The sequence below is a fragment of the Notamacropus eugenii genome, chromosome 2, assembly GCF_028372415.1.
Source record: "Notamacropus eugenii isolate mMacEug1 chromosome 2, mMacEug1.pri_v2, whole genome shotgun sequence".
Lineage (NCBI taxonomy): Eukaryota > Metazoa > Chordata > Mammalia > Diprotodontia > Macropodidae > Notamacropus > Notamacropus eugenii.
In genome coordinates, this window is record NC_092873.1 from 512,369,383 (window position 1) to 512,385,790 (window position 16,408).

At 38.7% G+C, this 16,408-nt stretch overlaps 1 protein-coding gene across 7 annotated transcripts in view; it reads left to right on the top strand.

Moving 5' to 3' along the window:
- Positions 1–16,408, top strand: part of ZFYVE9 (zinc finger FYVE-type containing 9) — a 197,011-nt gene that overhangs the window by 73,414 nt on the left and 107,189 nt on the right. For all 7 annotated transcript variants that reach the window (XM_072649451.1, XM_072649457.1, XM_072649458.1 and 4 more), the window contains one exon: positions 5,113–5,218. In XM_072649451.1, coding sequence (XP_072505552.1) covers positions 5,149–5,218 — 70 coding nt within the window. In that variant the 5' untranslated portion in view covers positions 5,113–5,148. The remainder of the gene's footprint in view (positions 1–5,112; positions 5,219–16,408) is intronic.

Here is a 16,408-nt window from a genome sequence, read left to right on the forward strand (position 1 = left end):
TTCTTTCTATTTCTACTTTGCCCCCTTGTTCTAGATAATTTAGGCACTTTTCCTTGAAGAATTCTTGAAATTTGGTGCTTGTCCCCCCCCCCCAACTTTTTAAAAAAAAGATCTGTGACTTTCAAGTTATCTAGTGACTTAAATTTTTTCTTCTTTATCTGTTTTTTAGATCATTTGTTTTGCTATTATGCTTTAAAAAAAACATATACTTTTTTTTGAGTTTGTTTTAATACTTTCCAATGGAATAATTGTCCTTTGTTCAGTTCATTTAAATTTTTAGGGAGTTTGTTGCTTGGACAAAGTTCTATCCCTTTTGTGTGAAGCTGTTAGTTTCCTTTCCAATTCTTTATTCTATAGTTTTAATGTCTTTTCCATTTTTTTCTTCAAGTGCTTTTTAAACTCAAAAAAAAAAAAGCAACTCTTGCTTCATCTCTTTCAGGAATTCTAGCTGAATTTATACTCAAACTTTGTTTATTTTCTGAGGCAATGCTTGTGGATGTTTTGGAGTCATTCTCTTCTACTTTTTGTCTTGAGTGTCCCTGTGACAGATTATTATGACAGGGTTCTTTTCTCTCTTTTTTCTTCCTTTTTCTGGGGGAATGAGGTGGGCATTTTTCCAGCCTGTTTCCTGACTTTGGACTTGATGTTAGGGCTGAGCTCTGCAGCACTTTTGGAGGTAAGGTCTGGTCAGGACCTGTTATTGCTTTCTTGGGATTTTTGAGTATGGTGTTATTTTGTGATCTCAATGATGGAACTGAGGGACCTGTTAGCTTTCCTTACTTTCAGAGTTGGTCTGATCCAGAACAAAGTCTGATTTCTTCTACTTTCTCTAACACACCTTAAATTCCTGACCTGAATTTGAGTCCGACCAAGAGTTGCTGATCTCTTCCACCATTGGCCAACTGGAAAGCTCTGTTGACTCAGAGGGGCAGAATTGGGCTCTTCCTTGGTTTGGGATTCTTACCCAGGTTATTCCTTTGCAGGCTGGGCTTGACCTTGGAAGTGAGATCCTGCTGTGTGCCTGAGGTCTGAGCCACACTGTTGCCTCTACTGCTGCTAGTTTCAAAAATTACTTCTTTCTCCATACGCCACTCAGAGCGTCCTTTCTACCTGGAAAACAGATCTCATTCTTATACCACCCTGAATCTGTGACTGGAGACTGAGTAATGGGGGATAGATAGCTGCCAGTTGGTGGAACTGTGAACTGATCTAATCATTTGAGTTCTTAAAGTGGCTATATACCCTTTGACCCAACAATACCCCTGATGTGTTTTCCAAGATGATTAGGGAAAAAGGGAAAGAACCTATATATTCTAAAATATTTACAGCAGCTCTCTCTGTGTTGTCAAGGAACTGGAAATCGCAAGATGCCCATCAGTTTGCTGAACAAGTTGTGGCATGTGATTGTGAAGGAATAGTACTATGCTATAAGAATTTATGAACTTGATGATCTTAGAAGAACATGGATAGACTTGTATGAAATAACAGAGTAAAATGAGCAGAACCAAGGGAACATTGTCTACATCAACAGCAGCATTGTTTTAAGAGCAACTAAGTCATTTTGACTGTTATAAAAAATTATTTTATTCTGAACTTAGGAAATAAAACAAGCATTTCCATAACATAGTAGAATAGAAAAAAGATAATACACATGAAAATGTAAATTTATTATGTACGATCGCTGTTCCTTTTAAATATATAAAACAAAGTCATTGTGTAACTTTTTTTCATTTTTTCTTCCATCCTACAGATGGTTATGCGCACGCACACGCACACGCACACGCACACACACACACACACACATCTGTGCCTAGTGGTAGCCATCTGTAGGGCAGGGGTGGAAGGAGAGAAGAAAAAAAGGAAAAAACAGTTACATGATGGTTGTTATATATTTAAAAGGAATAGCAAATTGTACATAATAAATTTGCAGTTTCATGTGCAATCATCTTTTTTTCCCTATTCTACTATGTTATGGAAATGCTTCTTTTCTTAAGTTCAGAATAAAATAAATACATTTTTTTTAAAAAGTAAATATTCTAAAATTATAAAGAATGAAGAAGAGATGAGAAGACAGCCCCATCCTAACCCTTTTTAGAGCTGGGAGGCCCACAAGTGTTATTCATGGCACATATTTTCAGACTTTTAAAAAAAAGTATTGATTTATTATGCTGATGTTGTCTTTTTCTTTTTTGTCTTAAAAATACTTTTTGTTACATGGGATGGCTGTGTGGCAGGGATACTGGGATACTATACTGATATAAAAAGGAAAAAAAATTAATTAAAACTTATTGAAATAAACGTATTGCCTTGAAAGTGCTCAGACTTGTGATTATTGTGTACCTATTCAATGAGACCTTCAGTAAATATGATGGTAATTGAATCTCTGTGTACATGAGCTCTGTGTCTTGCACTCATCATTATCCTAGACCCTCTGATCTTGTTGCCCAGCAACCTTGGAGAGAATGGTGTAGCATAGTGTAAAAGCTTTGAATGTTGAGTCTGGAGACCTGACATTTGTTTTCAGCTCTGTTCTCCTTACCTAGTTTTGTGACCATTTCCTAGGTAAATAGCCTTGAGCAAGTCGTTTCACATCCAGGAAGCCTGTTTCCTCATCCGTAAAATAGGGATTATAATTTGCACTATTTGCCTCTTTGGGTGGTTGTGAGGAGAGTGTGAGAGATGTTAGATCCTGTTATCACCTGGCTGCTAATCATATTCATTCTCTTCTCAGCCATCGAAATGATCGTCCTGGAGCACAGGTCTGTTCAGTAAACTCCAGGATTAAATGTTAAATCTTGTGTTTGATTTTTAAAGTTCTATATAACCTAACCCCTTAGCAGTTCTATACCTTACTCTCCTCCACATACTCAGTGATCTAGTGACACTTACTTCTCTGCTGTTCCTTACACAAGACACTATCTCCCTATTGTTTTTTTCTGGCTGTCCCTCATACCTCGAATGCACTCCCTCTTCATTTCATCATCCTGGCTTCCCTTAGTCTCAACTAAATCCCATTTTCTATAGGAAGCCTTTCTCAACTCCTCTTGGTGCTAGTGCCTATCTTTTCTTAAATACTTCTTTATCCATCATATAGCTTATTTGTACATATTTGCTTATTTTCTCCTCTATTAAATTATGAGCACTTGGAGGGCAGATTTTTTCTCTTTTTTCATCTCCAGTGCTTAGCACAGTGATGGCGTATAGTAGGTGCTTAACAGGTGTTTATTGACTAACTTTGTTAGGTTGATCATTAGATGTTTTATGCATGTCATAGTTATGTGGCATGGGATTTCCCTTTCTCTCATTGCTTCTTGTTATTGTTATGTGGAAGTACGATTGTTTTTTTGAAGGTTTATTGTGTAACCTGTGATTTTGCTAAAGCTATTGTCTCTATTAGTATCTTGGCTGATTTTGGGGGGGATTTTCCAAGTATACCATTATAGCAGCAAATAGAGAAGTGTGTCTCCTCCAGTTTTCTTTATACCTTCAATTTCTTTCTCTTGTCTTATGGCTGTTGCTCTCATTTCCAGAATTATAACAAATAATATTGGGGAGAGTGGGCATCCATGCTTCACACTTGTATTTATTGTAGTAGGTTCTAATGTATCTCCATTACATATAATGTTTGCTTTTAGTTTTAAATGGAAGCTTTTTATAATATTAAAAAAAAGGTTGCTCTGTGCCTCTAGTTTGTAGGATTTTTTTTAACATAAAAGAATGTTAGCAGTACTTTGTCAAAGACATTTTCAGCAGCTATTGAGAGATGATCATGTAGTTTTGAATGGCTTGGTTTTTAATATGGTTAATCATGTTGATTGTTTTCCTAATGTTCATCCATCCTTGCATCCCTGGTATAAATCCCACTAGGATATATCTCTGTAGTCTTGGACAGAATTTTGTTTCAGTTTTTTGGGCTGATATTCATTAGCGCTATTGGCTGATAGCGTAGCACTGTCTCTGATGCAGGCACACCATGCTGGGTGGTCCTGTGCCGGTGTCTCCCATGTTTCCCAATCAATTCTCGAGTTCTTCAGAGGGACTTTGAAAGTGTCCCCATGTTGCTTCTTCTGACCTCCATGTGAGCACTTGCTTTGTGTGAGTTCTCTGTGAAATAGTCTTTTAGACAAACGTGCATTTGGCATTTGAAGAATCAGCCCATCAGAATTTCACCTTCTGCAGCAGAGGTGAGAGACCGGATGAGCAACTTTATTGATGCAGAAAACATCACAGTTAAAGAAACTCTGTCAGTGCAAGTCAATACCATCTCTCAGTTCAGAAAACTCTTCATACGCAATAAATATAACAGAAAAGTACAAAACCAAGACTTTGTGTCTTCAGGGAATCGGTGTGAGGGTTTGTCCCGGAGCTTTTTACCTATCCACACCTTACTTTATTTCCTTTTTGTCCTTGTCTCTTCATCTAAACCCTCTGGAAGTTTTCCTTTTATACATGTGTAAATAACTGTAACAAAAAGAGAGCTTAGTTAAATGTCCAAGATAGGTATATAGGGCTTTGTACATCATATGAAAAGATCCTTGTGGGACTTATAATGATGGGTGCATTTTTGGACATGGCTAACGCCAGAATTTGTTTTGCTTGACTATGAAGATTTATTATGAGAGTTTTCTTTTTCTCTCAATTATTTCATGGGGGAGTGGAGGAGGAAAGTGGGAGGAAAGAGAATAAATGATGTAATTTTCAAAGCCTAGGGGGAAAAATTGTTATCACCTACTGGAGGCATCAGGCAGGACTTGACAAAGCAGTTAATGTTTTAGCTGATTGTCAAAAGTTGTTGGAAGGGCTCTTCTTCTGCGAGGTGTACGTACTATGTATTGGGAACAATGTAAGTTAAAGGTAGAGAGGTGGCTGAGAACATGATGGTGTCCAGTATAGCAAGCTTTTCTAGCTCCTGGATGAGAATTATGGTATGGAGAATTTTGTTTTGATCATTTGGAAACAATTGCAGTTGATTTAGAAAGTGTATTTTGGATTTGCCCCCATTTTAAATATAGGTTATAAACACATTTACTCCTGTCTGACTTGGGCTTTGCATGTTGTAGTATTTTAACGATGCCAAATTCAATACAAACTTGATTTTGTTTTACCTTTTAGGTTTAAAAAATTCACTCGAGTGGTGCTTCCTGACCAATGGAGAACTATTTCCAAGCAGAGGCATACAACCTGGATAAGGTTTTAGATGAATTTGAACAGAATGAAGGTAAGCATTTCCTTTGGCATCTATATACATATTTCTACCACAAAGAAGATGATGGCTGGGCATTGTAAGTCAAGCCAGAGAATAATGAAGCAAAAACTCTTACTTACATTTCCCAAAGTTGGAAAAATGAATTTTTCTTTGGTTGTTTTTTTTGTATGAGAGCTGCCTGCATGTGTGAATTGTTGTCCTATTGGCAACAAATCACCGGATGTTCATTCTTCACCAAAAGAAGAATCATTTGGAAACCAACATACGATAGCATGAGTGTATTTGCTAAAAAATAGATTGGTTTTCCTGAGTAATCCTGGTGCTGGATAATAGATATTGAAATATACATCCTTTCTTTGTTGTTTTTTCCTTTTACATGATTGTAATCACAGTATGTATTATTTTTCTGGTTCTACTTCACTAAGCACCACTTCCCCTTAGTAGAGTCAGTGGACCTGAGATGTATTGCATTCATTGTCAGACAAGGCCCCTGGTTGGTTGGTTTTGCTTAATTTTTTTTTTCATTGTGACAAGGTAGGGTTACATTTTGAAGAGGGGAGTATAATCAAAATATATTGGGAAATGAGGGTGGCTTTAAAACAATCAACACTAAAATAAAAACTCGAGTAAGTATCCATTTACAGTGCTCACTGTACCAGTGCACAAACTGATGGCATATTCTCTTGGGTCACTTAGCAATCTCAGAATTACTTGAAAGGATAATTCAAGAATACCCAATATTCCAAGGCATCCATCTGTGTTGTTTTCCTTTTTTCTAGCCATTATTCATTAGGAACAGAATATAGCAAGTCAGCAAGAGAAATGCTCTTTCCCCCAAACCCTGTAACTTTAGAACTGGCCTAGACCAAAAATCTAATTAACTAGTAGTGGCCCCTACTAGTACGGACAAGCCTTCAGTTATTTTCAAGTTCAGCACAAAGGGGTAAAAACAATTCTTTTGGGCTCCCTTCCAGTGATTCATTTTGACCGATAGAGACACTGGGGATGCAGGTCTGACTTAGTTTAGGGCACTCTAACAACTCATGTTTGTATAGGAAGTTCTTTAAGGTTTTTTTTTGTAAAAGATTTACTCTCATCATCTCGTCCTGGGAGGTAGGTAGTACAAATATTTTTTACTTAATTTTCACAGATAATAAAGGCTATATTTATGTAAAACATTAAGATTTTTCAAAATGTTTTTATTTATATCATTTCATTTGATCCTCACAACAGCCTTGTAAGGAAGATGTTATTATTATCCTTAATTTAGTGATGAGAGAGGTTAAGAAATTTGCCAAGGTTCACGCAGCTAGAAAGTGTCTGAGGCTGAATCTGAGCTCATCATCGCACCACAGAGATTAAGTGACTGGTAATGATCATACAGTTTATAAATGTCAGAGTCCAAATTCAACTCAGTTTCTAAGTCCAGGCCATTGGTATTTGATGAGTGCATGCCAGAATTTACCTCATCTCTATAAAGTCCTCAGGACTATAGAGGACCCAGAGCTGAGCCGTTCCACCAGGGTCAGCATTACCTCACATGGGTCCAGTTTAACAAGCACTGACATGCTTGTGATACACCAGACGCTGGACTAGGCAGTGGGATGTAAAGACAAAACTGAACAAACAGTCTCACCCTCAAGTGACTTACATTCACATTATCTCATGTGAAGAGATAAGACTATAATGATGATTTAGAACGGCCAGGAATACTAATGATTAGGGAGTCTGAACAAGTTTTCCCTAGGAAGTAGCAGCACATAAAGCAAGCCGTAAGAGATGCTAGAGATTCTGAGAGGTAAAAGTGAAATCCCTTCAAGTTATGGGGCATGGACTGTGCAAAAGTCCAGAGATAGGGATCAAAAATAGCATAGACCATTTGGCTCGAATGAGTGAGGAACCTGTGGCCTCGAGGCCATGTGTGGTTTTCTAGGTCCTCAGGTATGGCCTTTTGACTGAGTCCGAGTTTACAGAACAAATCCTTTAATTAAGGGGATTTGTTCTGTGAAGTTTGGATTCAGTCAAAGGGCTGCACTTGAGGACCTAGAGGGCCACATGTGACCTTGAGGCCAGAGGTTCCCCACCCCTGTGCTCCAATGGCAAATACATGAAGAGGAATAATGTGTATTAAGCCTGTAATGGTAGGGGTGGCCAGATTAAGAAAGACTTTAAACGCCAAGCTAAATAAATGAGTGGATAAATGAATGGATGGATGAATCAGTGGATACAATTAAAAAACAGTTTAGTAAGACCACCTACAACATGCCCAAGGGACTGACATTCCAGTGGAGCAGTTTTCAGTTGCAAGTCAACTGGAAAGACCCTGTGGTCATGAGGATGTTGTTACAAAGCAGATGGTAGTGCATCTTCCTTAATACCTTTCTACTGATAACCATATCCATTTCTGATGTTCAGCTGTTTGATAAGGCCCAAAACTTTGACCATGAGAAATTATTTCCTGGGTCTTCAGTGACTGTTGCCTCTCAGGAGGCAGGGACTACCTGCCCACCTACTGCAACACCCACTGAAGCAGTTGGCAGGTGGTATCTCCACATGGATTGGTTGCTTCCTGGGGTGGCAGCAGTGAGAGCTGAAATGGAAGCAGAACTGGTAGTTTTTGGGTTGCTACCACTCTTGGGCCTTTTGGACATACTCATCCAGATGGGGTGCTTGGTCAGCAGTTAGTGTTGGTGATAGGAAGGAAAATTTGTAGCTTATTATGGAAACAATAGGGTGCTACTGAAGGATCTTCAGCGGGGCACTGGCATGGTTGAACTTGTGCTTTAGTAAGATTATTTTGGTAGCTGTGTGAGCACTTTGGAAGAAAGAGAAACAGAATCTAGTACATGAATTAAAAGACTGTTGAAAGAAGCCAGATAGAGGTGATGAGTCTCTGAGCGATGGCATTTCCCTGTGGAGAGAGAGAAGTAAATGGATTATAGGAATGTTGTAGATGGGAGATGAGCACAATGTGGCAGCTGATTGGATGTATGGGTGAGGAAGGCAGAAAATCAGGAAGAGTTCTGAGTAAATTGCATGACTTGACAAGTGGTGGGACCTGACCTAACATAGAGTCTGAAGTCAGTAAGTAGGCTGGAAGAATGAACAAACAAAAAGAAGAATCCTTCATTAGAATTATGGTGACAGGCATACTTAAGACACAAACTTAGAAGAAGAGAGAGAGAATGAGGGAGGAAAAGAGGGGGAAAAGAAAGAAAGAAGGAAATAAACATTTATTGTTTGCTATATTCCAGGGCCTGTTCTAAGCACTGAGGATACAAAGAGACAGTCCCTACCCTTAAGGAGCTTATATTCCAGTGAGGGGAAAGCAGCATACAAAATGTACCTGAAAAGTGGGGAGAGAGGGTACCTGTCACTGAGCCATAATTTTGAAGTTCAAAAAGTCAGGAAGAGGGCCAGGATGGGATTTAAGATAGGCTAGTCTGGTCTCCTTTACAAAATGAAGGATCCAGGAGACAGTCACCAGTGGGAACAGGGGAGCTGGATTTGCAGAGGAATATTTTAGTGCCAGCAGGTAATGAGTAGTAGGCTGTTCTGAGTAAGGAGAGTCCAGGATGAGACAGCAGTGAAGGCATGATTTTGAAGTCCAGAAAGTCAGGCACAGTGACAGAAGGGGAAATGTCAAAGCATCTATAAGCAACGCCTCAAAGGAAAACACAACTTGGGCACGAATATAGCTTGAATTCCTGGAAAGCTGAAATGAAATGAAATAAGAGTTCTTTAAAAAGTTTGAGATGTTTTTATAACTGAAATAAAAGTGTTAGACGAAAAAGTTAGGGGGGAAAATGAAAGTAATGGAAAAAAGAATAGGAGAGGGCAAGCAAGAGGTACAAAACCTTGCCCCAGCAACAAACTCCCTGAAAATTAGTATGGATTAAATAGAAGCCAATGACTTTGTGAGATGATAAGAATTATTAGAATAAAGTCAAAAGACTAAAGAAAATAGAAGAAAATTATAAACTATCCCTTATCAAAAACTAGTAACCTGGAAAATCAATCAAGGAGGGGAAAAAATAAGAATCACTGGACTACCTAAAAGTCATAACCAAAACAGAGCCTAGATATTATATTATATTATATATATCCTAGATATATTTCAAGAAATTTTAAAAGAAAACTGTTTAGATATCCTAGTACAAGAGGGCAAAGTGGAAACAGAAAGACTCTACTAGTTACCTCCTAAAAAAACTCCAAAATGAAAACCTACAGCACAAGTATAACCAAAATCCAGTTTCGCAGATCAAAGAAAAAAAAATCCTAGAAGCTGCCAGAAAGAAAGAACTCAAGTACTGTGGAGCCACAATCAGAATTGCACACAATTTAGCAGTCATTGTGGTAAAGGAGTAGAGAGTTTGGAATATGGTATTCTAAAACACAAAGGATATAAGCCTTATAACCAAGAGTAATTTAACCAGAAAAATTGAATACAATCCTACTGTGGAAAAAATAGATCTTTAAAGAGAGAGAACTTGAAACGTTCCTGATGAAAAGACCAGAGCTATATAGAAATTCTGAAGTGCATCTACAGGATTCAAGTGAAAGAAAGGTGAACTTGAGTGAGCACTCATAAGGGACTAAAAAAGGATAAACTCATTATGTTCTAATAGGATACATGTCTTTCCTCTGTATCCTGTCATCGTGTTTGTCTGTTCTCGAAGAGGACCATGACATCAAGATGATGACGTGACTTGCACTTCACTTTGATTTGAGTGAGGGAGGGCCGTGCGTGGTCACCAGCCTCACCTTCTCCTCCAGAGCCATCTGCATCCAGTGGCCTGATATTCATCAGAATGACTGGAGACAGCCCAGGATACAATGAGGGACCTTGGCCATTTTAGGCTAAGGTCTGATCAGATTTTCACTTTGAGTGAGATGCACCCATGCAATGAATAGGCCTCTTTAAATAGTTACTCAAGGGATGGCCCTTTTTAATAAAAAAAAAAAAAAAATACCCCAAAAATCAAACTGGGAGGAGAAGACCCTCAGGGTTTCTGGGTAAAAGAGAAACAGTTACTACTTAGTAATTATGTTCATCCTGTGCTAGGTGGGTGGGTGTCCAATCTATGAGCTCCAGACTGAATTGGACTTAAGATTTGTTCTTTGAACAAGAAATGTAGCCAGTAAACCCAAAGGAGGAAAGGCAACTTTTGGCCATGGAAGTGTACCTTCCCCTGGGTAGAGCACTCCAGGAGAGGAGAATAGAGGAGACTCTTTAGGAGTCATAGAAAGAGGACCTAGGATTGACTCTGTTTTGTCTAGAAAATCTTAACTGAAGAGTGGAAAAGGAGTTGAAGAGAAATACACTGTGGGGAGGGCAGTTGAAAGGGAAAGTTGGAGAAATTATTTTCATGCTGTCAGGGTGCACAAGTATAATTCTGTACAATTGAGGAATGAGTAGGGGAATTGGCTGACACCTGAATTTTACTCTCACCTTTGTTGGTCAAAGGAGGGTAGAATGCACACGCAAAGTTATATTTTTCTAAACAAGGAAATGGGGGAAAGGAAGAACACGGGAATTAGAGGGGAGAGCATGTTCAAAGAAGAATTAGTTCTGAGCAAAGCAAACTCTAAGGATGCACAAAAATAGCTTTTTGTGGTTATTGTTTGTCCTTCATTCCTTTTTGTTTTTGGTCCTTCACTGTTGAAGAGGACCATGACATCAGGCAGGTGATGCCATGACTTGCAAGTGAATTGGATTTAAGGGATGGAGGGCTGTGCAAAGTCACCAACTTTACTTTCTCCCTCTTGGCCCCGTGGCAAGATATAGATCAGAACAATTGGAGATGGCCCTGGATGCGGTGGGAGACCTTGGACTCTTTAAGACGAGGTCTTTCCTAGGTCTCATTTTGATTTTGACCGAGGCAATTCCCATTCAGTGATTAAGGCGAGGTAAGAAATGACGCAAAGAATGGCCTCTTTTACCTAGTCAAAGAAAAAATATCTATCTGGACCATGCCTTAAACCCAAATCTCTCTGGCTGTCATTGATTGGCCAACAATAGGTTCCAACCCAAGCCTGACCTGGTTATTGTTTTGGACCCTAATGCCTCAGAGTGAGTATAAATAGCAGCTATTTCTGTTCTGGCAGGAACCCTGAGAATCTTATCTGCCTCCTGGTCTCCCCTAATTGATTTAAGGAGGCCCAATGACCATCTAGCCTCTGTCTGAAGACCTCCATTTAGGGGAACTCACCACCTCCTATGACAGCCCATTCTGCTTTCATTATAGGAATTTTTCCTGATAACAGATTCTTTGCAACTTCTACTCATTGCTCCTGGTTCTGCCTTCTGGGCCCAAACAGAACAATCCTAAACCCTTCATATGATAGTCTTCTCTAGGTTAAACATATCCATTTCCTTCCAACTGGTCAAAAATATTAAGTGGACTGAAGGCTCTTCACTATCCTGATTGATCTACTCTCCAGTTTATCATTGTGCTTTGAAACTGTGACATCTGGAACTGAACATAATGCTCCAGATGAGGTTTGATGAAGACAAAGTAAAAAGGAACCGGCACCCCCTTATTCCAGGAATTTCAGTATCTTTTAATGTAAGCCAAGATTCACATATTTGGGCTGCCACATCATGCTTTTTTAATTTCTTTTTTTTACTTAATAGTATTTTTTCCCAGTGACATTCATCTTTGTAGGATTTTGAGCTCCACATTTTTTTCCCTCGCCAAGACAGCCAGCAATCTGATATGGGTTATACAAGTATAGTCATGTTAAAATACTTCCACATTAGGCATGTTGTGAAAGAAGACTCAGAACAAAAGGTAAAAACCACAAGAAAGAAAAAACCAAAAGACATAAAAAAGTGAAAATAGTATGCTTCAGTTTGCTTTGGGACTCCATAACCCTTTCCCTGAATGTGGTCAACATTTTCCATCATGCGTCCCTTGGAATTGTCCGGGATCATTGCATTGTTGAGAAGAGCTAGTCATGATTGATCATCACACAGTGTTGCTGTTAGTGAACCACATCATACTTCTGACTCATAGGATCATGGGATTCATCTAGAAGGGACCAAAAGGCCCCTTATAGCCCAACTCATTTGACAGACAAGTAAACTGAGACACAAGGAGGTTATGTGACTTGTCCAAGACCTAGGTGGGAAACAGCAGAGAAAGGACTTAAAATCAGATTTTCTGACTTGAGAGTTAGCACTTTTTCCACATTTTCCATGCTGCTTCTAAAGTTTTTATTGAGCTTTCAGTCCTCTAAAACTCCCAAAACTTTTTTTTAGATAACCTATTGTCTAACCATGCCTTTCCTGTTGATCATTCTATAGAACTGGAGAAAAAGAATGATGGTAATCCTGAGTTGGGATTTGGCAAGTAATAAGTGGAAATAACATAAAAAGGAAAGGGTTTCAAGAACAGAATGCATAGATTAACTCGTTACATATATTAGCAAGATTACAAAAGGGGTGGAAATGAGGCCAGATCTGGAGTGATGGACTGGGAAAGCAGGGATAGGATGGTCTTACAGCTAGGATAAAGAATAGGTTTAGAAAAAATTAGGAGAGATGAAAGGCTAGGAGGTTGTGAAGGAGAGGGATTTTAGAATTCAGGATCATAGGGGTAGAAGTCAAATATTTGGTCATCTCTATGTGTAGCTGAAGTACTAATAAAATATGTCAAAGGAGTTGAGGAGGATAATGAACTGAGAGGCCCAGGCTATTTAAGGGGGTATCAGTATGTCAGAGAACCAGAGAATCTGAGACTTGAAGGAGACCCCAATAACCATTTATTCCAATCCACACAAGAAAGGACTACCCACTATAACATACCCAACAAGTGATTGTCCAACCTCTCCTTGAAGTCCTCCAAGGGAAGGGTACCTACCACCTCCTGAGGTACCCCATCCTATTTTTGGAAAACTTTTATTGTTTAGAAGTTTTGGCTGACATCAAGTCTAAATCAGCCTCTTTGTACCTTTCACCATTACCCCTGGTTTTGTCTCCTACTACCAAATATCTTCATTTGTCAGGAACCTCTGGCCTTTTTCTGAACACTCGATTCCATGACTACCAAAGGTTGAAAACTTGTTCTAAATGTTTGCATTCATAAATTATTTATGTTTGTAAGACTTATCTGTCAAATTACAGGTGGTACAAAACCAGAAGAGAGTCAGTGGATCAGAAATACAAGAATTCTGTATGTTAGAAAGTTGGGTTAAATGTAGTAAGATAGAGTTTAGTAGTGATAAGTACAGAAAGCCTTGCCCATGAGTTCAGAAAACTGACTTCATCAGCAGTAGGTGGAGGGGCTAGACATGACTAAATAGCAGTCCAAACGAAATAGCCCTGGCTTTTAGTAATCCAAGTTCAGTGGCACAAAGAAATCAGGAAAGCGGCTGTGACTTTATTTTTTTGGATTTGATATTTTGTTTTTTCCAGTTACATGTAAAAACAATTTTTACATTTGCTTTTTAAAATTTTGAGGTCCAAATTCTCTTCTTCCACTGTGGCAGCGAGCACCCTGACCCATCCAGAATGGCCTGCTAGCAAAGATTCTTAGGTCTGCTTTTCTAAAAGGAAAACTGTTTTTGAGGGGTCAGCATGTTTAATCACATATACCAACAGAGAAATAAAGATCAACAGACAGGACTTCTGTCTGACCGTAAGCAATACATACATCACAGATCAACAGACAGATTCAACTGTCTGACTGTTGCATTACGTACATGTTCATCCTTCATTGCTGAAGAAGACCATGCCATCAAAGAAATAATGACATGACTTGCACTTGACTTTGTTTTGAGGGAGGCAGGGCTGTGCAGGTCACCAGCCTCACTTCTCCTCCAGAGCCATCTGAATCCCGTGATCAGATATTCATCAGGATGACTGGAGATGACCCAGGATGAGGCAGTTGGGGTTGCGTGACTTGCCCAAGGTCACACAGCTAGTGAGTGTCAAGTGTCTGAGGTGAGATTTGAACTCAAGTCCTCCTGAGTCCTGCTCTGCAATATCTGGGTTTTCAAGGGGGGAGGAGTGCTCCTTAATGGCTACTCAGAGTCTTATCTGGCACACTGTCTTCCAAAGAATTAGCTGCAAATTGCAAAACCTCACTTCAGAAACATATACACTTTTCAGAGCCAGAGAGTCCCTTGTGAAGCTGTGCCTCCTTAGAAATTAACAAAAGGTGCAGGCCTTCTTACAAAACAGGCCTCCCCTAATCAAACTTCCCTTAATGGTTTTTACCTAAGGCCTATTAATGGACTGGGAAGACTAACTCTAATTAACATTATACCCTCCCATCTCCCATCATTGATAAGGCAAGCTATTTGATATCACTGTGCAGACATGTGAAATATATTTCCAAATTATTCATATTGTGAAAGAAAGAGACAAAAAACCCAAGAGAAATAAAGTTTTTTTAAAAAAGGATGCTTTGATCTCTCTAGAGGTGGATAGCATTTTTCTTCATAAGTCCTTTGGAATTGTCTTAGATCATTGTATTACTAAGAATAGCTAAGTCATTTACAGTTGATCATTGTTACAATATTGCCATTACTTTGTACAGTGTTCTGCGTCTGTTCACTTCACTTTGCATTAGTTCATGTGAGTCTTTGCAGGTTTTTCTGAAAGCATCCTGTTCTTCGTTTCTTATAGCATAGTAGTATTCCATCACAGGCATATACCACAACTTGGTCAGACATTTCCCAATTGATGAACATCCTGTCATTTTCCAATTCTTTGGCTCCACAAAAAGAGCTGCCACAAATATTTTTGTATCCATAAGTCCCTTTCCTTTTTCTTTGACCTTTATTTGGGTACAGACTTAGTAGTGGTATTGCTGGGTCAAAGGGTATGAAAAGTTTTATAGCCCTTTTGGAATAGTTCCAATTTGTTCTCCAGAATGATTAGATTAGTTCACAGCTCTACCAACAGTGCATTAGTGTCCCAATTTTCCCACATCCCTCTAACATTTGTCATTTTCCTTTTTTTTACATTAGCCAATTTGATAGGTATGAGATGGTACTTTAGAGTTGTTTTAATTCCCATTTTTCTAATCAGTAGTGGTTTAGAGCATTAAATGCTGTATTATATGACTTTTAGGCTTTACTACAGACAGCTTTAACTTCTTTGTTCTGAAAGCTGCTTATTTATACTCATATTCTTATATATTTGACTCATTTTCATATGTATATATATATGTATATATATACACACACACATTAGAAGATTAAGGAATTATTTGTTTATTCACTTGTTTTAACCCAACTAGATATATCACAAGTACTCTATTTGCTAATTACATCCTCAGGGCTACATGGAAACTTAGAGGCTTTATTTTACAAATAAGGAAAATGAGGCCCAGAGAGGCTAAATGATTTACCAAAGTCACAGAGGTCAGAGCTAGAATTCAAAACCATAGTCTGGCTCTCCATGCAGCGTTTTTTCCACTATACCACTCTCTCCCAACCTTTAACTTTGAATCTTAAATATCTTCATTGATCTTTATTACATTGTCATTTACCCAGCTCTTGATTATCAAAAATGTTTTGTCCTGATGAACATTGTGGGGTCACAAATGTCAGAGTTGGAAGGCACCCCAAAGACCACCTCACCCAACCCATAGGTGAAGGAGCACCCTCTACAACTTGCCCAATAACTAAGTCATCCAATCTTTGCTTGAAGACCTTGAGTGAGGGGGAGACATATTTCTATATATTTGAGAAATGAGGTCTTTATCAGAGAAGTTTGCTGTAAAAAATTTCCTCTCCGTTTTCTACTTTCCTTCTAATCTTGGCTGCATTGGTTTTGTTTGTGAAAAAACTTTTAAATTTAATATAATGAAAATTACTAATTTTATACATTGTAATGCTCTCTATCTCTTGTTTGGTCATAAATTCTTCCTTTATCCATAAACCTGACAGGTAAACTATTCCGTGCTTCCTTAATTTGCTTATGGTATCACCTTTTATTTCTAAATCATGTGATCCACTCTGCTACCTGCTTCCATTTTACATTCCATTTACATTCACAGTTACGATTACTATCTGTGAATTTCCCTTCATCTTATTTCCCACCTCCATTTATCCTTCTCTCTCTCTCTCTCTCTCTCTCTCTCTCTCTCTCTCTCTCTCTCTCTTCCCCACCACCCTGTCCCTCATCAGAACTGTTTTGCTTCTATCTGCTGGTCCCCCCCTCCTCAATCTACTCTTCCTTCTTTTCAG